General features: G+C 43.5%; 1 protein-coding gene across 31 annotated transcripts in view; it reads right to left on the reverse strand.

The window, feature by feature from the left end:
- KALRN (kalirin RhoGEF kinase) overlaps positions 1-26583 on the reverse strand; it is a 695174-nt gene that overhangs the window by 75506 nt on the left and 593085 nt on the right. For 14 of the 31 annotated variants that reach the window (XM_084990933.1, XM_084990927.1, XM_084990940.1 and 11 more), the window contains 2 exons: positions 9599-9882; positions 7771-7875 (listed from right to left, as the gene is read on the reverse strand). In XM_084990933.1, coding sequence (XP_084847059.1) covers positions 7771-7875; positions 9599-9882 — 389 coding nt within the window. Of the gene's footprint in view, positions 1-3782; positions 3879-7770; positions 7876-9598; positions 9883-26583 lie in introns of all 31 variants that reach the window. The other 17 variants (XM_084990932.1, XM_084990931.1, XM_084990930.1 and 14 more) reach the window with 3 other exon arrangements.

Here is a 26583-nt window from a genome sequence, read left to right on the forward strand (position 1 = left end):
TCGAAACTACAGCCGCCAGCCTACACACAGCCACAGCAACACCAGATCCTTAACCCACCAAGCGAAGCCAGGGATCACATCTGAAACCTCATGATTCCTAGTCTGATTCATTTCCGCTGTGCCATGATGGGAACTCCCACACAGTCACATTTATAGTCAAATCAAAACTCCAGAACTTTCTGGGGCTTGAGAGCATACCCTCTTCTAGGCTAGCTTATTCCTAATGAGGAATAGGTATACCAGTCTCAGACGTGAGGACGAAACTCAGTATTCTCAAATACAGCTGAGGAAGCCAGCCCCTACCGATGCTCTGTCACTAGCCTACTGTGGACATGTATTGGGATGGGAAAAGAGAAAGTAGAGGAAAAGAGAAAGGATCGGATTTGGTAAGAAGATTCCAAGAAACCTAACCACTGCTCTCACATTCCTGTCCATGACTCTGGCTTGGTTTTATATGTTTGGCCAAAGAAATCTCTATAATTCTGGGCTCACTGCAGAGCCTCAAAAAGTAGCTATTTGGCGAAGAAGTTAAAGCCCTTATTATGGTAAAATTACTGCCAAAAGGCCATTCATCCAATACCTATTTGTTGAGAGCCTGTTAGAGGACTGAACAGTTCCAGGATTATCCTACACTCCCTCTGCTCTGGGACGTTTGCTCTTGTGAGACTTCTCAACATCCTCACTCACCTGTTTAACACCTGACCTACTGATCACACAAACCAGAGGCCCATGGATGCTCCCGACAGGTCTAAGGTGAACCGTAGCAGCAGGAAAGTGGTAATCCAAAATACAAAAAAATACAGAGTTTTGGAAACGTGTTTTCTGGTGGAAATGCAGATGACTTGTACATACTAATAAAAGGAGGAGGAAATGGAGTTCCCGTCGTGGCTCAGTGGTTAATGAATCCAACCAGGAACCATGAGGTTGTGGGTTCAATCCCTGGCCTTGCTCAGTGGGTTAAGGATCCGGTGTTGCCGTGAGCTGTGGTATAGGTGGCAACTCCATGGCATTGCTGTGGCCCTGGTGTAGGCCGGCAACTACAGCTCCGATTAGACCCCTAGCCTGGGAACCTCCACATGCCACAGAAGCGGCCCTAGAAATGGCAAAAAAAGACCAAAAAAAAAAAAAAAAAAAGGAGGAGGAAATAACGTCCTGAGGGACTAATCATCTAGCTGCAGGGTGGGGGGCGGGTAAGCTGCAAGTAAAAAGATGAAGATATTTTAACAGATAACACAACAGGACCATCCAGAGAAGTGGGGACATTCCAGAGAAGTGGGGTGGTATGAACAGAAACTTGGGGGAGGACAGTCAAGTGCACGTTTGGGGATAGTGAAGAAAACAATTTGGTTGGAGCAGAGTTCATCAACCAGAATAATGTGTGGATGCTGGAAAGGAAGGTTGGAGAATAGGCACAAAATATTAGACTGCTGGGTAAGTATGGCATTTACGGGCCAGGGATTTCTAAACTTTGATTATACTCTTCAATTAGTAAACACAATTTTGGCCATGCACTCCCCAAACATGAAACTTATTTAAAAATTGTGTTTTTGGACTTTCCTTGTGGCCTGCAGCATAATCGTTCAGTGTTGTCACTGCTACAACTCTGGTTCAATCCCCGGCCCTGGAGCTTTCACATGCCGTGGGTGTGGCCAACCAAAGAAAAAAACTGTATTTCTGTACTCCTGCTTTATCCTAATGCACATAGTAAAACGTACTCAAAAGTTTAAAAATGAGTTAAAGAGAATCTAATATTTTCTTTTAGCACTTCAAAAAACCATCTTGTGTACCCTAAATTGGAGACTATTGCTTGTGTTGGCAAGAGGGAAGCAGTGAGCCCTTGCTGAGGCAGTAAAAGAGAATGGAGCCTGGGAGGTGGATGGTGTGGAGGGGGATTAAGCAACCGCTACTCTGTGCATGAGGTCAGGGCCCATGCATAGGTGGTGAAACAGAAAACGCAAAAAAAAAAGGGGGGGATTAAAAAAACTACACACACACACACACACACACACACACACACACACACACACACACACACACTGGAATACTACTCAGCCATGAAAAAGAAAAAATAATGCTATTCACAGCAACATGGATACAACTAGAGATTTTTAACAATTATAGTTGATTTACAATGTTGTGCCAATTTCTGCTGTACAGCAAAGTGACCCAGTCATATATATATACACACACACATACACACATACATATATATGTATGTATGTATATAAACACATTCTTTTTTAATATCATCTCCATATATATATAAGAACACATCTTCTTAATCCATTCATCTGTTGATGGATATTTACGTTGTTTCCATGTCTTGGCTATTGTCGATAGTGCTGCTATGAACACAGGGGTGCACATATCTTTTTGAGTTGTAGTTTTGTCTGGATATATATTCAGGAATGGGACTGTTGGATCATATGATAATTCTATTCTTAGTTCTCTGAGGAACCTCCATACTGTTTTCCATAGTGGTTGTACCAATTTGCAAAAACTCCCATCCAATAGTGCAGGAGGTTTCAAAAAGGAATGACTCTTTAAGGAAAAACATTTTGAGTATGAAGAGTATTTATGGGTCAGTGTGGAGAGGAAAGGAGAGGAAGTGAGGCGTGATCAGGGAGATGGGCTTTGAAAAGTTAGTGCAGTGCCCATAAGAGCACTTGATTCCCTGCATTGAGACAGCGAGAGATGACAGGAGAGGAGACAACCTTCGGGAGTTTGTCACCAGCACTAAAAATACCTGCTAAATATATTTTTAAAAATTAAGATGGAACATAAGAAAGAAAAAGTCATGCGTTAATTTCACTGCTACTCTGTAAGTTGGGGTATTTAAAAAGGAAGTTACTGTAACCAAAGTTATGATCAGGCAGTTTTCCCTAGAAAGCAACCATCATTTTCCAAGTGGAAAAGGGTTTACATGGCACTGATTAATAGGGCTGTCCAGCAGAAGTCTGTCAGAAGCACAGACATTTATCCTAATGAGAGTTACAGGGAAGACCGAATGAGTGACATGGATGAGAGCAAAGGACAGGAAAATGCTTCAAACTGTCTCCCTGTAGTGACACACTTACGCGTGAAATTATGGGAGTAGAGGACTAGCCCTGTGCAAATGAGCTGTTCAACAGGTAGCTCTTTCACCAACATTCTGCCAAAACCTTGAATGAGCTCAGACTCATAACCCTTCCCTCCAACGGTCTGATAGGTCCAAGAGACAGTCACAGGCTAGACCCGTTTTCAGTGGTGCACACTCATGATGGGGATATTCACCATCTCCCTTAAGCTGGCATGAGGCAGCCACACATTTTGCCCATTTCCCTTTATGTTCAGCCATTTCCTTTTGCAAGATTTTGGAAGCTAAAAGACTATCTGAGGTCCTTGAATAAAATTACTCAGTGCTTTCAAAGATCCAATTCAAGCCTGTGTCTCAGCAGCAAAATCAGCTTCAGGGCTAAGGAGACACACATCAGTCACTGCCCAATCACCATTTCCCTACAGGCCGGTGGACCAGGCTTACAGGGAGGCTATTTTGTCTTGGATACTTTTCACCTCTCATCAATGCCACAATCCCAAAAGGATCTGTTAATTGCCCATGTCTATTCCCATATGAAGCCAAAAAGGACTCGGGGGTGCAGTGTTCTTAGAAACCATCATTAGCTGGAAATGATCCTACAGGAGGAATGAGGACAGGTGCAAAGGAGAACATGGCAGACAGAGGTCAGGCCCGGGGAGCCACAGGAAGTGAGACCCGCAGGACTGCCTCCAGGACCCCCACTTACCAGCTTGCTTTTGACCAACTGTTCTATTGCACTGACAAGGTCTGCAGCAGTAGGTACTTCGGTGGAAGCCTGCCGGGCTGCTAGCAAAGAGGAGGACTGCAAGACATTGAGCAGCAAAGGAAAAGCAGATTAGCGAGGAATGAGGAATAGCAATTAGGAAGCAACCCAGCAAGTCCAAAGCCCAAGGCGGGCAAGGAAAGCAAAGCTCTATGTTTAGAGGGAAGAGATGACAGAGGGAGACAGGGAATAGTGTGGGTGTGGGGCAGGCCTGCCTGATCCCTTGTCAGGAGTCCTGGCCAGCATCGAAGCAGGGCTGGGACAAGGATCTCCTTAGGCAGGCCTCCAGAAGAGCTGAGGGGAGGGGTCACTGGGTTCCCAGGAGGCCAAAGGGAATGGCTGCACCCACTGTCAGCGATGGGGGAGGGGGCAGACAGGACTTTGGTCACTACAGGGCTGCTCATTGCTGTTCCAGGAAATGAGGGGTCAATAAACCAGCTTCGAGTGGATGCAAAGATGACGAACTGTCCTTGCTTTACTTAGATGTATGTAGATCTTTGGAGCTCCCGTCGTGGCTCAGTGGTTAACAAACCCCACTAGCATCCAGGGAGACACAGGTTCGATCCCTGGCCTTGCTCAGTGGGTTAAGGATCTGGCATTGCCATGAGCTGTGGCGTAGGTTGAACACGTGGCTCAGATGTAGCATTGCCGTGGCTGTGACGCAGGCCAACAGCTGTAGCTCCGATTAGACCCCTAGCCTGGGAACCTTCACATGCCACGGGAGTGGCCTTAAAAAGGCCAGAAAAAAAAAAAAGATGTATGCGGATCTTCAATATACATCATCATGTGTGTCAAGCAGCAATGCTAGGGGCAGGGTTCCTGGAGACCAGAAACTGCTTCTCCATTCACACACACACCCACACCCACCCACACACACTCCTCCACAAACACAGCTGCGCATCTGTTTCTGGTAAGGCCTCCGAACTGAAACACTGGGGAAGTAATAAAGGGCTTTAGCAGGACCAATGCGTCTTGTGCTGGAGCAACCAGAGACTCTCCTGGTCACCAGGAGGCTCCAGCCCAGGACCTTTCCTCCTCCCCTCCCACCAGCACAATGACTGGTCCATGGGACGGTTTGGTCAACCTGAGGGCCAGTGTTTTGTTTTTGCTCTTTCCTTCCTTCTCCTCGATAAGAAATTGGGAGAGAAATGGTTAACCCTGCACTTCAAGGCGGAGGACCATGGTGTGCTCAGGGCCCCAGGGTCTCATGGGCAAAGTGACTGCGGGAGTAGATGGTTGAACAACCCAGCCTGGGCTCTGCCTTCAAGTCTGTCCCTGAAGTGAGGGGGAAGAGTTTCAAAAAGGAAGCATCTGATTGTCTCATCAAAGACTTACTTTAGGTCTCTGCTTCTGAGATGGACTAAAAAAATCAAATAAATGTCATGGGGTGGTGGTAGGGGGGCAACACTCTTTTTCCTCTCGTGGGGAATGTGGGGAAAACAGCTTAAGTCTGTTTGGAAATCCAAGTTATCTACTTTTTGATCTTGTAACCCTACCCCTGGGAACTTCTCCCAAGGACAGAAGTCAAAAAAACAAATGTTGTATGTACTCAGTGATCTGTAGCAATATTAGCCAGAGCAGCACAAATTGGAAACCACCCAGGATATCCTAAAACATGCTGGTCAAGCAAGTGATGACACATCAAATCAGTGAGTTACTGTTCAGCTATTCAAATTGTTGTTAAGAAGGTAAAATTACTACGATTTTAGGAAATAGTAAACATTATGAATATTTAATTTTTTGTCTTTTTAGGGCCGTACCCAAGGCATATGGAGGTTCCCAGGCTAGGGGTCCCATCAGAGCTACAGCTGCCAGCCTATGCCACAGCCACAGCAACACCAGATCCGAGCCACATCTGTGACCTACACCACAGCTCACAGCAACACCAGATCCTTAAGTGAAGCCAGGGATCAAATCTGCATCCTCATGCATACGAGTCGGGTTCGTTACCATTGAGCCAAGATGGGAACTCCTGAATATTTAATTTTATAACTATTAAAAATATAAAACACTGAACACATCATATGCACACTGTAACTATAAAAATAAAACATGCATGCGTATGAACAGATAGAAAACACAGAGAAATATTTGCACAACATCAGAATGGGTGACTTTTAAAAATTCCTTTTACACTGTTGTAAGAATTATTTTGATAAACCAACTCCATTTGCTAGAAATTCTGAAGCTCATCCCACTTCTCAGACATTCCAGAAAAACCAATGTTCAGAAGTCAAACAGCAAGGCTGAGGAGGTTAATGTATCTAAAAAGAGGCTCTTGCCATCTGCTGTAATCCTGGTTAAGCAAAAGGCTACACAGTTGACAGGAGGTGGGGGAGGGAGTCGACATTCTCGGTTAAAAATTACCAGAAACATCATAACATCCTTTCCCCAAAACAATCTGTGTTTGAGGGAATTCGAGGGGGAGGGTTCGTGACCTTTCCTTATCTTATGCAAACTGGCACCTCCATGTAGGGGGTGGTGTGGGATGGCAGATAATGAGACCTGTGCACCCTGTGGCCACCCCCCCCTCCACTATCACTGTTTCTAGGACCTTTTACAACAGGCCTCTGGGAACACCGCAGGCTGGTCCTCGTTCCCGTCTCAAGGAGAAGCTCAGGCATTTCTGCCTCTGGGAGTCCAGGATAGGCATCCCGCCATGTCTCCTGCCACGTCTCCTCCCCACAGTCCAGAGTCAGAGCTGGCCCTGGAAACCAGGGCCACCAACATCACCTTCGGAGGGGCTGTCACTGTGCTTCTCATGGGCGAGTCACAGAGAAGGTCAGGGACCACATCTCCGTCATGGGCCGAGCCCTAGAAAATGTCCTTCTGGCTTCGCACAGAGGAAGACCTCAACTAATGTCTAGGGGCTACGGATCCAAATGCAAAGCAGAGAGAATTAAAACAAGAGCGGGGATAGCATCAGAAAACCAAAGTGCTGCCTGAATTGTACCCTGGGTGCTGCTGGAAAGGTCTGCTCCCTGCTGTGTGTGCTGGGCCCCCCACCTCCAAGGGGGCTGCCGACTGCCAGACGCTAAAGAGCACATGGAGACCCCGGGAATGACCAACCACCACCACCGACGTGATAAAACAGGCTCCGGAAAACAAAGACGAAGGACAATCAGAAACTGCCACCACCACCTCAACCTCCAGAGTCCGCTAGGACAGCAGCTTTGAGAGAAGGCAGGAAAATGCCCCAGGGTGAGAGCCTGGCTGGTGAGGAAGGCCAGTGACGGAGCACACAGCGAAAGCAGGGATCTGCCCAGGCTCGGCTCAGTACCTGGAAGCACATGCGACCTGAGTCTTGGCTCCTGAGCAATTGAGGAGGTCACCCTGCACCCTGAGGCTTGGTGGATAGTCATGTTTTGGACACCCGTGAACCTCTGCGTGTCAATGAGCCAGCGAATTTTGCAAATCAAAGAACTGAGGCCACCTGGCATGCTAGGTTTACCCACTTCTGACAACAACTTCCCCTTAGCAGTTTCTCCATCTCTTATGCCATGTTTGCACAGGGCTTAACTGGAAGTTACTGTGATTTGGATTTTAGAGTTGAGGATAAAGAAAACAATCAACTGACACAGCAGCTAAATTGTTCAGGACCTAGAGCCACCCCACATTCCTCTCTGAGATAAACAGTTCCTTTGGGATCTGCTGCTTCCACAGACAGAGCCATTACTCTTCATCAACAGGCGGGATCCTAGGCCCATTTCCACGTGGAGAATTCTATATCCACCCCTGCCCTGCCTGGAATGAAGTCGGACCACCAGGGCTGGGGAGGGGACCCTACCCACACAGAGAGAATCTACATCACCTTGGACTCTCGTGGTGTAAGAGATAACAAAGGAGAAAGCGTATCACTGCCCCCACCATACCCAAAAAATGACATCACACATTTTACACATGGCTCTTCCAAGTGAGAAAGAAGTCCTACCATCTCGTCCTGCGTGGGGTCATTGTCGAAGATCTTCATGGGCGGAGGGAGCGGGGTGTGTGACTCTTCATCTGGCTCATCTTCCCCCCAACCTTTCTTGCTCTTCTAGAACAAAAGCACAGCATTAGTCACTGCTTCTCAAAGTTAAAGATGCCCATGGGTTCAGAACTTGGGATTTTAAAAAAGCAACATATAAGATAAGCTCCTTTCTCAACACACTCTTGTGGTTTTCTGCTTCAGAGTCGTCTTCTTCTTCTTTTTTTTTTGTCTTTTCTAGGGGCGCTCCCACGGCATATGGAGATTCCCAGGCTAGGGGTCCAATCGGAGCTACCGGCCTACACCAGAGCCACAGCAACTCAGGATCCGAGCCACCTCTGCGACCTACACCACAGCTCACAGCAACGCCAGATCCTTAACCCACTGAGCAAGGCCAGGGATCGAACCCGCAATCTCATGCTTCCTAGTCAGATTCGTTAACCACTGTGCCACGACAGAACTCTGGCTTCAGTGTCTTCTAATGCAGAATGGGCACACCTGCTTATTTCAAAGGACAGTGAGGACAACATGGGGAACCACACACATACACACACACACACATACAAAACATCTATCTTATTGACTAGCCGATAAAAAAGCTGAGAGTGGTCAAGTAGAAATTAACTTTTTAAGTTTATGAAGGACTATTAAACCACAATCTAAATATCAACAGGCTCTCCTGCTACTCTCAGAGGGAGAAAAGGCAGACAGCACAAAGTTACAAAGAGAGTCTGGTTTCACATCAGGAAGAGTTTCTCAGCCACGTCCGTGACCAGAGTAGGTTAGTTTGCCAGATAAAAGAGTTCCCTCATTACCCAACTAAATACACACTATGGTTTTTTTTGGGGGGCCGTACTTGCGGCATATGGAGGTTCCCAGGCTAGGGTTTGAATCGGAGCTACAGCTGCTGGCCTACACCATGGCCACAGCAACGCCGGATCCGAGCTGCGTCTGCAACCTACACCATAGGTCACGGCAACGCCGGATCCTTAACCCACTGAGTGAGGCCAGGGATCGAAACTGCAACCTCATGGTTCCTAGTTGGATTTGTTTCCGCTGTGCCACAACGGGAACTCCAATACACACTATGTTTTGATCACAGAATCTCAGCTTTGGAAAGGATGGATGCAAGAGGTCACTGTGTAGTCTGACCTCTCGGCGAGCACAGGTCTCTCCAGCTGTGATATGAAGTCACAAAGTCTCCCAAACCTTCCCACGAGGGGAGCTCATTTGTTTTCATGAAGGCCCCTTTCATGACCGGTTGAGTCTCCGTTAAAGGCTGCAACCCTGCCGACTGTAAATCCTCAGCTGTCAATCATAACTGATTACTCCAGAGCAACCGGGAGCTGACTACTCCCTCTTATGTAGGGCAGTGCTCAGCATGCTGGACAACAGCCATCCCCTCCCAATGGAGTCTTCTGTTGTCCAAGTGAAATGGTCTCCATCCTTTCACTCTGATCCTAAACAGGCCTAGTAGGTTTAATGTAGTCTTTAGTAGAGGCTGGGGACTTGGTGACCAGCCGGCTCCCCATGGGCCCAGACCCCTATCTCCAAATCTGGCAAAATGACGTATGTCTGCTGGGTATCCTAGGTGCCTGTCAGTCTCTAAACTGGTCACAAATCAAACTGGCAAGGTCTTGTGAATACAAAGATCACCTGGAGATCAGAAGACCAACTACTGGGAACTAGAGACTGGCCAGGTGGCAAACCTTGGGGCAGGCGGCCTCTCCAGGTTCCAGGAAGGAAGCGTGTCAGAAGCCCCTCCCCAAGGCAAGGCTCCGGGGCCAAGTACCTCATCAGCGCTGTCTCCCTGAGGGGTCGTCTCATCCCCAGGCTTGGGAGATCCCAGGTCGAAGCTCTTCCTACCATCTCGCACTTTCTTCTGCTTCTTGATGTTTCCATCTGCTTTCCCGCTGTTGAGCCGGCGCACAGGACTGGTCAGCCACTTCTTCAGGGTGTTGGTGGAGCGCTTGGGCCCAGGTGAACTGTGGATGGAGTTCAGGGAGGGCTGGGCCTGCAGGTTGGCCACCGACTCGGACTTGCCTCCATTTTCACTCGAGGAATGAGAGTAGGCATCTGAGGATACGGACAGACAGACATGGTCGTGTCAGGGGCAGTTAACCAGGCTGCCAGTCTGGGAGGAAGCCCATGCCAACTCAGGAAGCTGGGGCTCAAGGCAGAATGTCAAGGCCAGCTGCAGATCCTGATCAAGGAAACCTCTCTAGAGGGTGACAGCTGCCATTCATTCAATCCACATGTGCTGTGGATACAGGGGGAGACAAAAGACAAAGACTCCTGCCTTTTTGGGAAAAAAAAAATTAAGATCCTAAGCAAGAGCCATCAACCTGTCATAGAGCACCTAGGAGTATTCTCAGACAGCTAAGACAGATTTTATTTTCATAGACCCCTTATCTAGCTACACACACTCACTTGCACACACACACACAATCATATGCACATGTGCACAGAGAGAGAGAGGAGAGCAAAAGAGCAAGAAGGAGCTCGGAAAATAAAGATAAATCCACAGTGCAGTAGTGATTAACTGCCGAAGGGCTGGCATGGACTCTAGCAGATAAGGAAACAGAGTTCAGAGGAGGGTCAGGGCAGCAGGACTGGTCTGAAAAGGTTTAATGGACGAGAGGTGTCTGAGTAGAAGAGAAGTGAGAAGGAAATCTGAAATGGGGGACAGCAGGAGTGAAAGCACAGAGGCAGGAGAATGGAAAAATAAGTTAACCCAGATCCTTAAGTAGAGCCTTTCAATGAAATAAAGATTAACAGAGAAGGATAAGCTGGATGGAAAGAACAGTGAAAACATTTCATGATGAATTAGATGAGTATGAACTTTATTGTGCAACTCTACTGGGTGATCAAAAGGGCTTCTGTTAGTTTGTTCTTCAAATAATCTGGTAACAACATACAACATAGCCTTGGGAAGGAGGGGTGGAATCCAGAAAGCCACACGAGGTGGACCCAGGAGGACAAAGGGATGAATGTGAGGCATTTCAAAGCAAGAATTGATACAGTGAGTGTCTGGATAACCCATCAAAGAGAAGTGGTCTCTCCTATGCTTCTTTTTCTCATTGGTGTAAGTCTTGGGCAAAGACCTGACCAGCTTCACCTCAACCCTTGATGGGCCTCGTTGCCCTGGTACCAGTTTGCATACTGATAGTTAAACCAAACACATGACTACTTATTTAAACAAGGTATTACAGTGGCTTTTTACACCTCCCTATCTCAAAGACTAAATCATCTTTTCCTATAATGACTTTATCTTAGACCTAGAGGAGAGAACTAACCTGGCCTTGGTGGCTGTATGGCCTAGACCTGTTCAATACATTAGAAACAAAAATCTTCTAAAATATGGCACAAAAGGAACCTATCTACAAAGCAGAAACAGACTTACATAGAGAATAGACTTATGGTGGCCGAGGGGGAGGAGGGAGAGAGTGGGATGGACTGGAAGTTGGGGGTACTAGATGCAAACTATTACACTGAGAATGGATAAGCAGTGAGGTCCTACTGTACAGCACAGGGAACTATATCCAGTCTCTTGGGGTAGACCATGATGGAAGATAATATAAGAAAAGGAATGTGTGTGTGTGTGTGTGTGTGTGTGTGTGTGTATGACTGAGTCACTTTGCTGTACAGCAGAAATTGACACAACATTGTAAATCAACTATACTTTAATAAAAAAAATCCTGAAATAGGGCAAATAAATGCATTTACCAATAGAGAGCTGCCTCCGGCTTCTATAACTGGCTGATCTCTGGGGCCCCAAGCTCAGGCTCTTGACCCTGTGGGAACTTTCTTAGATATGGCTAAAGTTCTGTGCATACTTTGGAAACAGCAGCAGAATATCTGCACGTAGAAGCATAAAAATGGAGCTCCTAAAGTCCTCTGGTATGATGGATAACTCACAGGGTGGCTCTGCTCAGGGAGTATTTGGGAATCGACTGACTTGGTGACGTCCCTTTAAGGACAAAGTTGTAATCTTATCTCAGAGAATTCTGTGCTGGCTGTGGTCTAGGGTATGTTGACATTATGTCTAAAGTGTTTGGTATGGGTCAAACTCCTGTTCTCAGAAAGCTGCGTGATAAACATCTCCGCAGCACTGGTAGTGGAAACAGGGCCTCTTATCTTCCGGCTGATAAGCTGCAGAAGCCTTTCAGTCACCAGGTCCCATGATACCACAAGACTCTATTAAATCCAAGCCTTCAAAATTTAGGTACATCAGCATATGCTGGGTCAGCAGAATTAGAGGCCCAGCCGCATGAACTGTGCCTTGTGTTACTAGGCGAGATGGATGATTGTCCAAGTTTTGTTCCATGGCACACCATAGCCTGGCTTTGAGATGCACTCATGCAAATTTTGACTGATCATTTGTCTTCTCTCTCTGTCATCTGGTTCTGCTTTGGTGTAGTCTGTACAAACTAATGGCAGGGGTACAGATTATAAAGTACAAATTAAAATCAAGAGTATTCTCAACTTTGCTGTTTTAAATTTATTCTGTATAGACAACGGAATACAAGTCAGCCACAAAAAAGAACAAAATAATGCCATCTGCAGCAACATGGATGGAACTAGAGACTCTCATACCAAGTGAAGTAAGTCAGAAAGAGGACACATACCATATGATATCACTTATATCTGGAATCTAACACATGGCACAAATGAACCTTTCCACAGAAAAGAAAATCATGGACATGGAGGACAGACTTGTGGTTGCCAAGGGGGGAGAGTCTGGGGTTAACAGATGCAATGCCTTTGGAATGGATAAGCAATGAGATCCTGCTGTATAGAACTGGGAACTGTATCTAGTCACTTATGATGGAGCATGATGGAGGATCATGTGAGAAAAAGACTGTATATATGTATGTGTGACTAGTTCACTTTGCTGTACAGGAGAAAATTGACAGTACCCTGTAAACCAACTATAATGGAAAAAAATCACTTAAAATAAAAAAATAAATTTATTCTGTATAAACAATTAGGGCCATTCAACCACAGTCCACATAAAATAGAATTCAAGAGTTGGAAGCAATCTATAACTCATTATCTAGTTAGGGTCATATATGGAGGCAGGACTACTTCTACATTAGTTTGACTGCATGGTTACAAAAGAATGTGGCATCATCAAGTCTAGAAAATGTGTACTTAGTTTATTGCTACTTAAAAGAATAACTGGCAGCTTATTATGCTCATCCCATCTTTAGACGATGGATGCAATGAGCTGTTTGAGAATTTATTCTAGTGCCTGTCCAGGCGCAACAGTTAACTGATGTGTAACAACCACAACAGTAATACTGTTACCTCATCAAATCTCTGCAAGCTGAGATAGGTACAATTTCGTATGGTTATGGTCTTGGGAAATAGAGTGTTCCAGGAAATTGAGGATCATCATTGATAAGTGGCAAAGAGGCAAGATTTCAACCCAGATCTGACTCCACTGCACATATATTTAATCTTATTCCCACGTCTATGTTTACACCATGTATTCTTTTAGCCGCTATAATTCTTCTAAAAAGGAAAATCAAATCACTAGTCTATGTAACATTTCAACTATACACTGGTTTATAATTACATGTTATAAAATTTCAATGCTGAAAACAATCTTAGTCTCACTAATATTACAGGTAAGGTAATGAAAGCTTGCATATGGGAAATCTGCGGTCACACATGAGTCAGTCATAAAGCTGGGAGCAGAATCCAGGCATCTCTCCATCTCTCCAGAGTTCGGAACCAATGCTTTCTCTTTCGCCCTGAGGCATCAAAACTGCCCATACGATTGATATCCGGTTTTAAGTCACTGGGAAGACAAATGTGCCCCATGGACACTTCAGGTAATAAAGTCCCCTGGGTGTTCTGGTATGCCAACTTGCTTTCTACATCAGAAAAAATAATATTCTGTGGCTGGTTTTACTATGAAATACCTTTTGAAGAGAGAAAAACAGAGAAAAACTTTAATGCCCAGGTGCACACCCCCTAGATATGATACATGTAAACATTTTTGCCACATGTGCTTCAGCTTTTTCTTTTAAATCTTTTTAAAAATTGAAGTATAGTCAATTTTTAAAAGTTGTCTTAGTTTCAGGTGTACAGAAAAGTGATTCAATTATATATGTATAGTGATTCAGTTATATACATATTCTTCTTCAGATGCTTTTCCATTATAGGTTATTACAAGATATTGAATATAGATCCCTGTGCCATGCCGTAGGTCCTTGTTTATCTAATTTATATATAGCAGTGTATGCATGTTAACTACCAACGCCGAATTTATCCTTCCTTTCTCCTTTGGTAACCGTAAGTTTTCTATATCTGCGAGTCTATTTCTGTTTTGTAAATAAGTTCATTTGTATCATTAAAAAAGTTCCAAATATAAGTGTTATCATATGATATTTGTCTTTCTTTGTCTGACTGACTTCACCTAATGTGATAATCTCTAGGTCCATCCATGTTGCTGCAAATGGCATTATGTCATTCTTTTTTTTTTTTTTTTTTTTTTTGGCTGAGTAACATTCCACTGTGTGTGTGTGTGTATGTGTGTGTACACCACACCTTCTTTATCCATTCATGTGTCGATGGACATTTATGTGTTTCCATGTCTTGGCTATTGTAAATAGTGCTTCAGTGAACACTGGGGTGCATATATCTTTTCAAATTAGAGTTTTCTCCAGATAACCTGCCCAGGATTCAGACTGCTGGATCATATGGTAACTCTATTTTTATTGTTCTCCATGGTGGCTGCACCAATTTACATTCCCATCAACAGTACAGGAGGACTCCTTTGTCTCCACACTCTCTCCAATATTTATTATTTGTCGACTTTTTGATGATGGCTATTCTTACTGGTGTGAGGTGATACCTCTTTGTAGTTTTGATACGCATTTCTCTAACAATTAGCGATATTGAGCATCTTTTCATGTGCCTGTTTGGCCATCTAAATGTCTTCTTTGGAGAAAATCTATTTAGGGCTTCTCCCCATTTTTTGATTTTTTTAAAGTTGTATATACCCTGTTTGTATATTTTGGAAATTAATCCCTTATTGGTAGCATCATTTGCAAATATTTTTTTTCCTGGTGTGATGGCTTCCTTTGCTGTGTAAAAGCTTTTTAAAAGCTGTGTAAAAGTTTATTTTTGCTTTCATTTTCGTTACTCTAGGAGACAGATCCAAAAAAAACATTGCTGCAACTTAAAGCAAAGTGTATTCTGCCTATGTTTTCCTCTATGAGTTTTATAGTATCCAGGCTTACATTTAGGTCTTTAATCCATTTTGAGGGTTTTTTTGCATATGATGCTAGAAAATATTCTAATTTCATTCTTTTTACATGAAGCTGTCCAGTTTTCCCAGAAACATCTATTGAAGAGACTGTCTTTTCTCATTGCATATTCTTGCTTTCTTTGTCATAGATTAATTGACTATAAGTGCATGGGTTTATTTATGGGATTTCTATTCTGTTCCAGAAAAAGCTTTTGACAAAATTCAACATCCACTTATGATAAAAACTCTTCAGAAAAAGGACAAAGAAGGAACACACCTCAACATAATAAAGACCATATATGACAAACGCATTGCTAACATACTCAACAGTGAAAAGTGGAAAACATTTTCTCTAATATCAAAAATAAGGCAAGGATGTCTATTCTCACCACTCTTACCCACCATAGTTTTAGAAATCCTAGCCACAGCAATCAGAGAAAAAAAAAAGAAATAAAAGGACTCCAAACTGAAAATGGAGAAGAAAAACTGTCACTATTTGCAGATGACATAAAGCTATACATAGAAAATCCTAAGATACTACCAAGTAAACTACTAGAGCTTATCAATGAATTTGGTAAAGTTCCTGAATATAAAATTAGTACATGGAAATATCTTGCATTTCTATAAACTAACAAATAAAGATCAGAGAGAGAAATTAAGGAAAGAATTCCATTTACCATCACATCAAAAAGAATAAAATATCTGAGAGTAAACTTGCCTAAGGAGGGAAATAATCTATATTCTGAAAACTACTAAGGTGCTGATGAAAGAAATTGAGGATGTCACAGATAGAAAGATATACTGTTTTTGGATTGGAAGAATCAGTATTGTTAAAATGACCATAGATTCAATGCAATCCTTAGCATTTTTCACAGAATTTGAACAAAATAACTTTAAATCTGTATGGAAATGCAAAAGATCTCAAATAGTTGAAACAGTCTGGAGGAAGAGCAGAGTAGGAAGAATCACCTTCCCTGACTTCAGAGTATACTACAAAGCTACACTAATCAAAATAGTATGGTAGGAGTTCCCGTCATGGCACAAATCTGACTAGGAACCATGAGGTTGTGGGTTCTGTCCCTGGCCTTGCTCAGTGGGTTAAGGATCTGGCGTTGCCATGAGGTGTGGTGTAGGTTGTAGACAAGGCTCGGATCCCGCGTTGCTGTGGCTGTGGTATAGGCCAGCAGCTATAGCTCCGATTGGACCCCTAGCCTGGGAACCTCCATATGCTGTGGGAGCGGCCCTAGAAAGGGCAAAAAGACAAAAAAAAAATAGTATGGTAAATGCTCACTCTCATTTTCTGTACGAATCTCACTGTGAACTGGAGACATAGTTCACAAACCTTTACCACCTGCAGATCACACATTGAGTAATACTGCTCTCAGTTCTAAAGCATCTATTTCAAGGTGGAACTGCTGTGTTTTAGTGAACACACATCACTAACTTCACTACCACTAAGTACTGGCAAACTGCTCTCCAGTTTACTCCAACCAACCGTGTGCAAAAGTTTTTGTCTTCCTGTACTCTCCTAGGTGCTTTGTCACGCACCATTAGTTCATAATTTTCCTCTGGCAGAATGCGTCCTCCCTAATCAAAAACCCCTATTTTAAGAAAGGACATGGAGATGAAATAGAATGTTTCAAGGAGAAGAAAGAAAAAGGTAAAAACCAGTGCTTCTAGATCAATAGAAAATGCATCCTATAGTTGATTTCCCAGCCGCCAACTGGAAAAATAGGAAGCTTGGCAGGGTAATGGTCCAACCTCATAGACTCTGAATGGCATTAGCTTGAGTGGTTGGTCATGGGAATATGAAGATACTAATGAAATCAAGAAAATCTAAATAAATAAGTCAACAAACAACAAACTCTTATCCACCAGCAGGCTTCCATACTATTTTTCATTCCTACTTCCTTCAATTTAGAAGCCACCTCTCTAAATTGCCCCAAATCTTCCTTAATACCTAAGAAAAGAAGACATGATGCATAGTCATGGAACACATTTCAAAACTTTGCCAATGACTAGGGAATTATTGATACCAACACCCATCTCTTAATGATATTTTGTTCAAGTTGCTTAAAAGAGAAACTCCGTAGGTGTGATTTTTCTGCCTTGATTATATGATTCAAGAATAATCCACTGGTGCCTGCTCAGTGGATTGCAACAGAAAGATGGCAGCACTGGACAGACATTCAGGTCTCTGTTTCCATTTACAAAATGGACAGATTAGACAGAATGCATTCAAAGCCTCACTCTACCACTGACGAGCTCTGTGACTCTGGGCCAATTACTTGATCTTTGCATATCTTGGTTTTCTCATCAGTAGATGAAGATAACATTAGTATCTACCCTATTGGGTTGTTACTTGAATTAAGGAGTTAATATGTGTGAAGTGCTTATAACAGCATTTAGTTCCACTGGAAGTACCATCCAAGTTAAGAAAAATCAATGAAACTATAACTACCTCCCCTAGTTCCATGACTGTGATTCTATTCTGTATGTTCCTTCACTTTATCTGTATGTTCTTCTAAAGGGTAGGCAAGATAGTATAAGGCCATTTTTCACTTCAAAGTTCTCTACATGAAAACAAAGAAAAACTTATTGCTAACAGTTGCCATTCTGTGTTGTTCTACCTCCCCACATTATTCAACCACTCCTTGATCAAAAGAAAAGACAATCCTATTAGTTGTGTGGGTTTAATACCCCTAAAGACCAGGAATGGTGTCCTTGCAAGGGCTATATTGGGACCTGTATGCATATGTACAGGTGGCATCCAAGGTTTGGGTGGATTATAAGTGCCCAGATGCATAAGCTGGCCCACTGAAATTTTATACACTGGCTTCAAGGGCACAGCTCTAGAAGGAAAATGCATTTTAATCCACTCTTGTGGAGTTCAGTGATGGTATTCAACCACATTCCAAAGCCATGTCTTTCACACACTCTACTGTGTAACTGCTAAAAGATATGGAGTCTATTTGGGCTTGGGAGATGCAAATTATTATATTTAGAATGGATAAGTAATGAAGTAATGAGGTCCTACTGTACTGCACAGGGACTATATCTAGTCTCTTGGGATAGACTATGAAAAAAGATAAGGTAAGAAAGGGAATATATATATGTATGACTGGGTTACTTTGCTATGCGGCAGAAATGGACACAATGTTGTAAATCAACTGTATTTTTTTAAGTGCTAAAAATAAAAAAGTCATAAAAGATATGCGGTCTAGTTGTTCTACATTAGTCATGCCTCATCATCCATCATCTAGATGGACAATAGGTCTATGAAAGTCTCACTAGTATTCATCATATGTTGTCCTGGAAGCTTTGTCTCCAATAGCTGAAATCAGAAGAAATCACAATGATTCCTCAAATCCCTAGATATTTAGAGAAAAGTCCTTTAAATTCCTGTGCTTTGGCCTTGGTTTGCTCCAATGACAGAAGAATCATTGTAAACTCATTCTTATTGTTCTCCACGGCTTGTGCTATATAAGGCAAATGCATTTTAACACATCTGTCCGAAGAGATTACATACCCAAACATTCCTGTTTCCTTTGGCTTTCTATTCATAGTTTACTTACTATAAAAATCACAGAAGTATCATATATACCCCTTTCCACACTGGAAACTGCACATCTAGAGAAGGGTGTATGATGAGAAGGTCAAGGCTGAAAATTATCTGTGTCATAAACCCATAAATTCAATTGTTTGTAAGCATGGAGCACATAAAACCTACAGTAAGTATTAGTACATCTTTCATGATGTAAGAAAATGGCTCTGGCAAGTCCTTTAGTGAAATGCTTAGCAAAGCTAATCTCCTGGTTGCACTTTCAGTTGACGTTCCCAGTTATGTACCACTGGTCACCGGCATGGCTGGCTTCCTAGAATACCACTTGGTTGCCCATTTTGGTGTCTGGGCTGCTTGATGCCAAAAGAAAGCTGCTATGGTGGCAGGAATAGGACATGGGGAAGGAGGAAAATTAGCCTGGTCCAGAAACACTGTTTCTTTCCTTCTTTCTTTTTTTTTTTTTTTTAATGGCTGCATCTGCTGAATTTGGAAGTTTATGGCAGGGGTTGAATCACAACAGCATCTGCGACCTATGCTACAGTTTACAGCAATGCTGGATTCTCAACCCACTGAGTGAGGCCAGGGTTCAGTCTTGCATCCTCATGGAGACTACATCAGGTCCTTAACCCACTAAGCACAACGGAAACTCCCTTTAAAATTTTATGTGATTGAAGTATAGCTGATTTACAATGCTGTGTTAATTTTTGGTGTTCTGCAATGTTATTCTTTCATATTCTTTTCTATACGGTTTATTACAAGATATTGAATATAGTTCCCTGTGCTATATAGTAGGACCTTATCGTTTATCTAGAAACACTGTTTCTTTTTTTTTTCTTTTTTTTGGGGGGGGGGGGATAAAAAGCATTTTATTTGATTGATGAAAGTACACACCCATACCTTCCCAAATTTTTCAGCATGTATATTTAAAAGATGGTTTTATTGTATATATTTTATATCCATGGATTTTATGTAAATTTTTGAAAATATATATTAAAGATGGAGATGATAAAGTATTAGTGTCAAATATATTTAAGTTGAGTTAGTTTTATTTTGATATCATACAATTTTGAAAAGCTTACTTATGTATGAAAGTTTCTCCATATTACCACATAAATGTTTATAAGGTTCCTTCCCACCCACAGAACACCAACTTCTTACCACCCCAGCCACATTTAGTCTTTTCCAACAGAGTTAAACAGCAGAGATACGGAGAGTAATACAACAAACTATATAACATACTGTAGAAACACTGTTTCTTAACACTAGGAAATTTGTTGCCCCTGAAACTGCTCCTGCCACAACATTAGACTAAATCTGGCAAACATCTCAGTTCGTGATATTCCTTCTCCTTCTCTAGCCATACTCAAATCTCAAATGCATAGTGCAAGCCCCTGCCTCCTGCTTACTAAGTCATGGCTTTTACACTTAGAATTTCCTTTCCAATGAATCCTTTGCTAACCCACCATTCTTCTCTTCTTATTTTTCTTCTTTTTAGGGCTGTTCCTGTAGCATATGGGAAGTTCCTAGGCTAGGGGTTGAATCAGAGCTACAGCTGCCAGCCTACACCACAGCCATAGCAACACCAGATCCGAACTGCATCTGTGACCTATGCCACAGCTTGTGGCAATGCTGGATTCTTAACCCACTAAGCAAGGCCATGGATCAAACACGCATCCTCATGGATACTAGGTGAGTTCTTAACCTGCTGAGCCACAGTGGGAACTGCAGCCAACCTATCATTCTTTACCTCACTACTCGACTCAGGCTTCATTTTTTTTTTTTTTTTTTTTTTTTGTCTTTTTGCCTTTTCTAGGGCCGCTTCCGCGGCATATAGAGATTCCCAGGCTAGGGGTGGAATCGGAGCCTTAGCCACCAGCCTATGCCAGAGCCACAGCAATGCAGGATCTGGGCCACATCTGCAACCTACACCACAGATCATGGCAATGCTAGATCCTTAACCCACTGAGCAAGGCCAGAGATCGAATCCACACCTCATGGTTCCTAGTCGGATTCGTTAACCACTGTGCCACCACGGGAACTCCCATGCACTTTTTTAAAATACATTTTTAATCTTATTTTTATTTATGATTTATTTTTTGGCCACGCCCACAGCATGTGGAAGTTCCTGGGCCAGGGACTGAACCCACACCACAGCAGTGCCCCAAGTCAGATCCTTAACCTGCTGAGCCACAGGAGAACTCCTTTCATAGATTTTTTTTTAAACATATGAATCTCTATGGTTTATAACGTCTGGGTGTCTGATTTTTCCCATTAAACTAAGAGTACAAAATGCAGGACCACTCTAAACCTTAAAAGCATGTCGAGTAGTTTATAACTTACTTCATTTCTACTTACTGGTCCCCTTCTCTCCCTTATGTTCCTGTTCCTATGCCGGTACCACGTGCACAGAAATCTGAACCACAGGCAGGATTCCATACCCAGTGCATCCATGCAGGACAGGTACCTTTTCATCCTCAGAGCCCACTAAGACATTAGCTCTTCATATCAGGATCTTCTCCCACAGACAAAACAGTCTCCATGGGGCTGAGAAGTCAGCATATCTGGCTTTAATCAAAAAGAACTCTTGAGAATTCTGTTCGAATTCAGTCCAGATATCCCTCCCCTACTGCTGGCTCCTTCAGGGCCCTGGCCCCAGCCTCCCTGCTTTGAGTTCTGTTAGGATGCCACTGGATGCAGAGGGTAAAATGACAAGGTTTCAAACTGCTTGTCCTCAGTTTCTCCTGTGTAATCGTCTCTCTGAGCCAGAGACAGAGGGAGGAGGGACCTCAAAGAGCACTAGGTCAGTCCCCTCCCCCACCCCGGAGCAGCACATCCTAAACAGGCAAGGCCAGTGCTCTGAGGGGTTGTCATGCCAACCAACATTATTCACTATTCCCCCTAGCTGGCTTTGGAAGGCAAGGGCTCAAAATTCTCTCTCTCTCTTCCAGGGTAGATTCTTAAGCCTGACATATCAGATCAGGCAAGAATCTGTGAAAGCACCTCTGCTGTTCTTCCAAGAGGACATATTCTAGGTCTTATTTCCTTCCAAATGCCCCTTCCCTTCTCTCAGAGAGGTCCACAGCCTTTGGAGAATGGTCCACATTTCTTCTAAACTGTGGAGCAGGGGACTCTCCTAAAAGGCTTCTGAAGTCTTTGAAACATAGCCACCAGAGTGTGGTAAAACTTCGCAAATTGCGAGTAAAGAAAGGACATGTTGGAAGAGTTCCCGTCATGGCACAGTGGAAACAAATCCGACTAGGAACCATGAGGTTGTAGGTTCGATCCCTGGCCTTGCTCAGTGGGTCAAGGATCCGGCGTTGCCATGAGCCATGGTGTAGTCACAGACGCGGCTCGGATCCTGCATTGCTGAGGCTGTAGTATAGGCTGACAGCTACAGCTCTGATTGGACCCCTGGCCCGGGAAGCTCCATGTGCCGTGGGTGTGGCCCTAAAAAGACAAAAGACAAAAGAAAAAAGAAAAAAAGAATAGAAAGGACATGTCATATTAGTATAAAAACTAAATGCAGAATTTGCATTTAAGAAATGGTTTCTCCCTGTAATCAGGCAATGAGAATCAGTGGACCAGTAGGGACTGAGGTCACCTGGGATCTGCTTTCTTCCATGAAGGACCCAGGAGCACAAGGAGGTCCTCCCATCAGGACACATGGCACCTGTCAATTTCCAAGCCTGGGGAATTGGTCTTCTTCTGGCGTCCTCTCCCCCAACACGCCACCTGCCCAACATGCCTGTCAGGGAGGCCACATTTCCCTGGTAAAACAGAGCCACTCTGGAGTCCAGGCTGTGTTTACACTGGCGCTTTCTCTTAGGCCTTCAAATAAGCCCTCAGGTAGTAAGTTCTCTAAAACAGTTTATTCCATTGCCTTACATGGTAACATTTTCCACTTTCCAGACTGCGTGAACATAAACAAGCTCAGCTCTAATAATACACACAAAGCCTCAAAATAACAGTGTACAAGTTACTGAAGACTCTCTCAGAGAATGACCAAGACTATCTTTCAGTTTTTCTGTTCTGGAAGCAGATTCTTCATTCGCAAAGATTTCTACCAGGATTATTTATCTTTCCATTCCTGCCATCACTGTCCTAACTCAGAGCTTTAAATCCTGTGTTTTAACGATGTAACAACCTCCAAACGGGTCTCTCTGCAGCTAGCCTCTTCCTCTTACCATTTAACATATCTCTGCTACCACAACAATGGCGTATGAGCTTCCACTGTTGGATAATCCAAGTTCTCAAACTGTGGCCCCTAGACCATCAACGCAACCATCATCTGGCCACGTGCTAGAAATGGAAATGCCTGGGTCCCACACCGGAGCCGAGGGATGAGAAACTACGGAGGTGGACCAGCACTAAGAGTTCCAACAAGACCTCCAAGTAATTGTGATGTCTGTTAAAGTGTGGAAATGACTATTCCATAGGAACCATCCACTTTAGGCTAATTCAGTTCACTGCACCACCCCTGTTGCATTTCTCATCACTCAAACCATTCTGCAGCCTCTCTGCTTGTCTAAAGCCTACCTGGGATTTGGATGACTAAGCCCAATATGTTCTCCTATTTCTCCGGGAGTACCTCTTGCACCATTCATGTGGCACTGATAAATGCGTGTTTCTGTACTTTACCTCCCTAACTCTAAGGAAAGTCCTTGAGGACAGAGATGTCTTCCATCTTTGTATCCTCAGCACAAACTCTGTGGTCACAGAGGAGTGCATCCAATGGCTGGTGATAGATAGCAAAAGACAAAGCAGGAAAAATCCGTGGAGTCTATGTCTAGGCCCAGAGACCTCTAAGAAAAAGCAAGTGTTATTGAGGTACTCATCTCTTAAACTTGGCAATGTGACTATCAACACAGGCTAGTGCTTTTTATTCCTTAAGATGTTCTAAGTGTTGCCCAGTCGATTAAGATGGGTTATAAGAAGTTACTTGTTGATTTTCTGTAGGACTTCTAGGAACCTTTAATGTGCTAATTAACATTCTCAAGTAGAGGAGTTCCTGGCGTGGCTCAGTAGTTAGCGAACCTGACTAGCATCCATGAGGACCAAGGTTCGATCCCTGGCCTTGTCAGTGGATTAAGGATCTGGCACTGCCATGAGCTATGGTGTAGGTTGCAGATGTGGCTCGGATCCTGTGTTGCCGTGGCTCTGGCATAGGCTGGCAGCTACAGCTCTGATTAGACCCCTAGCCTGGGAACCTCCACATGCTGGGTGTGTGACCCTAAAAAGACAAAAAGACCAAAAAAAAAAAAAAATCCAGCACTGTCACTGCAGTGGCTTGGGTCACTGCTGTAGTGCAGGTTCGCTTCCTAGCCTGGGAACTTCCACATGCCACTGTCACAGCCAAAAAAAAAAAAAAAAAAAAAATTAAAAACAAACAAAAAAAGCATGCTTAAATAGATGATTACTCTCCAGAAGGAACATTTACCAAATTCTATTAATATGTTATAGAAAGCAGTGTGGTCAGCATCAGTCTTGGTTATTACTGCATCTTAGTCTAGAATACAAAAGGTGATTCGGACTCCCAAGGAAGGTATCCTGACAGAAAGCTTGACTGTCAAACTCAAAACTTCTTACGAACACCAAAGCCAGAGACAAGTTACAATCTGGGCCAGTTATTTCCGGCTGTGTGCTATCCTATCAGTCTCCCCAGGGGCCAGTTGGAAGCCTGACCTGGATTCAACTTATAACGTGCCCCTCAGCAGTGACCTTAACCAAGGGTAACCATGCTGGGCTTGATTATAGAGGTGGAGGGAAAGAGTTAAGCAGGGTGCTGCTGGAACATTTAAGACTGTAATTAAGTGCTACTTAACTGAAAATGTCACAGTGGAAATTCTCCTAGGGAACCTAGGGAAAGAGGAGGAAACAATATCTGGAGGAACAAACAGGTGGCTTGTGGTTAATGACTGGGTTTTCAGGGTCCTTTTTGAGGAAACTACATTGTGTGTGTGTGTGTATTGCAGTGGGGGGGGGGTAGGAAGGACAATGTTGAAATTTCATGTCTCCAGGACTTAATGTAGTTTGAGACCCTGCGGTCTTAGCCTGGCCCTGTTTCTCCTAAGGACTTGTGCCAGTGAGTTTTCATCTAGAGCCCTGCTACTTGGCTTGAAAAAAGGCAGCTGACAAACTAGGCTGAGTTCAGTTGGGGCCTCCTGACCAAGCCAAGGCTCTCATTCTCCGTCCTGCTCCGTGGTCTTCACTCAGCAACAGGCAGCGCCCTTGCAGTCCTCCTGGCCTCGGTGGAGCCACAGCACCGATTTACACGAAGGGTGCACGTGGCCAGGAAAACCCACCTGCTGGGTTTTTCCTACCTGCCTCAACCTGGGGATGAGTTCATGAGTATGATCCCACGAGCATCATTTCTTAAAAATTTATTTTGACATAATTTCAGATTTAGAGAAGAGCTACAAGATTTGTATGAAGAATTCTTATGTCTTCCTCACCTGGATCTCCCAAATATTAAAAATTTTCCATTTGCCTTTTCTATTTTTTCTCTGTCTCTTTCTGAACTGTCTTAGAATAAGTTGTAGAAAAGATGCCTCTTTATCCCTAAATACTTCAGGGTGTTCTCTGACATAACCACGTATCATTAGCAACATCAGGAATTTACCACTGATACTCTACTTTGTTCAAATGTTGCCAAGCATTCCTATAATGTTCTTTATAGAAAAAGATCTTACGTTTCATGACTTGGACATCTTTTGTGAGTACAGGGTAGTTATTTTGTAAAATATTCCCTCCGTTGGGGTTTGTTGGATGTTTCCTTAATATCAGATGTAGAAAGTACATTTTTTGGCAGGAATGCTCCTGAACATGATGTGCCATATTAGGAGGCTCAGAAGAACAATTGATTCAATTCTATGGATGTTAACTCCAATCCTCTGGTTATGGTGGTTTCTGTTCCTGGCACAATTCTCTGATCCATCAAGTTAAACTCTGATTCATTAAGTTTCGTCCTGGTGATAGGATTGGAGTAGGCACAGACAGTTGTACAAGTCCCAGTAAGGGACCATAGATAGAGAGGAATCGTAAGGGACTTTGGGAGATCATGGTAAAGTTAATAACTGCTCAAGAAAGCCATCAGAACAAGCCAGGCTTGGAGTTCCCGTCATGGCTCTGCGGTTAACAAATCCGACTAGGAACCATGAGGTTGCGGGTTTGATCCCTGGCCTTGCTCAGTGGGTTAAGGGTCCGGCATTACTGTGAGCTGTGGTGTAGGTCACAGACAAGGCTTAGATCTGGAGTTGCTGTGGCTCTGGCATAGGCCGGGGGCTACAGTTCTGATTAGACCCCTAGCCTGGGAACCTCCATATGCTGCAGGTGTGGCCCTAGAAAAAGAAAGAAAGAAAGAAAGAAAGAAAGAAAGAAAGAAAGAAAGAAAGAAAGAAAGAAAGAAGAAAAGAAAGAAAGAAAGAAAGAAAGAAAGAAGAAAAGAAAGAAAGAAAGAAAGAAAGAAAGAAAGAAAGAAAGAAAGAAAGAAAGAGAAAGAAAATAGAACAAGGCAGGCTTGCTTGACTAGTGGAAACACCAGATTTGCCAAGGTCATTGGGTGGGGGATGAGGGGAAGCCTGCATTCAGGTTCAGACCAAGGGCGGGAATTTAAGGACCACCCTTCTGATGATGTGAATACTGGATACCAAGGAGGAGCTACTACTCCTAGAAAGGAAGAGGCAGTCCTTTCCCACCCTCACTCCTCTTGGGGAATAAAACTGTAGCCCACCTAATCCTTGGGAAGAACCTCCTTGCTTGCCAGCTTGCATCTCTCAAAAGTGTCCTATCTTAATAAATCTCTTTCTTGTCTATCATTTTGTCTCTTGCTGAATTCCTTCTGTGCAGACGCACAAAGAATGTGAACCTCAGTAGATCCAGACACTTGGTGAGTGATTCTAATTTACAACTGTGGATTTAAAATCCAGTCTGGGTTTGAGTCCCGGCACGTGGGTTC

The sequence above is a fragment of the Sus scrofa genome, chromosome 13, assembly GCF_054392235.1.
Source record: "Sus scrofa isolate SSC_HxYL_T2T_F1_AM1 chromosome 13, Sscrofa_HxYL_maternal_Yorkshire_Landrace_v2.0, whole genome shotgun sequence".
Taxonomy (NCBI): Eukaryota; Metazoa; Chordata; class Mammalia; order Artiodactyla; family Suidae; genus Sus; species Sus scrofa.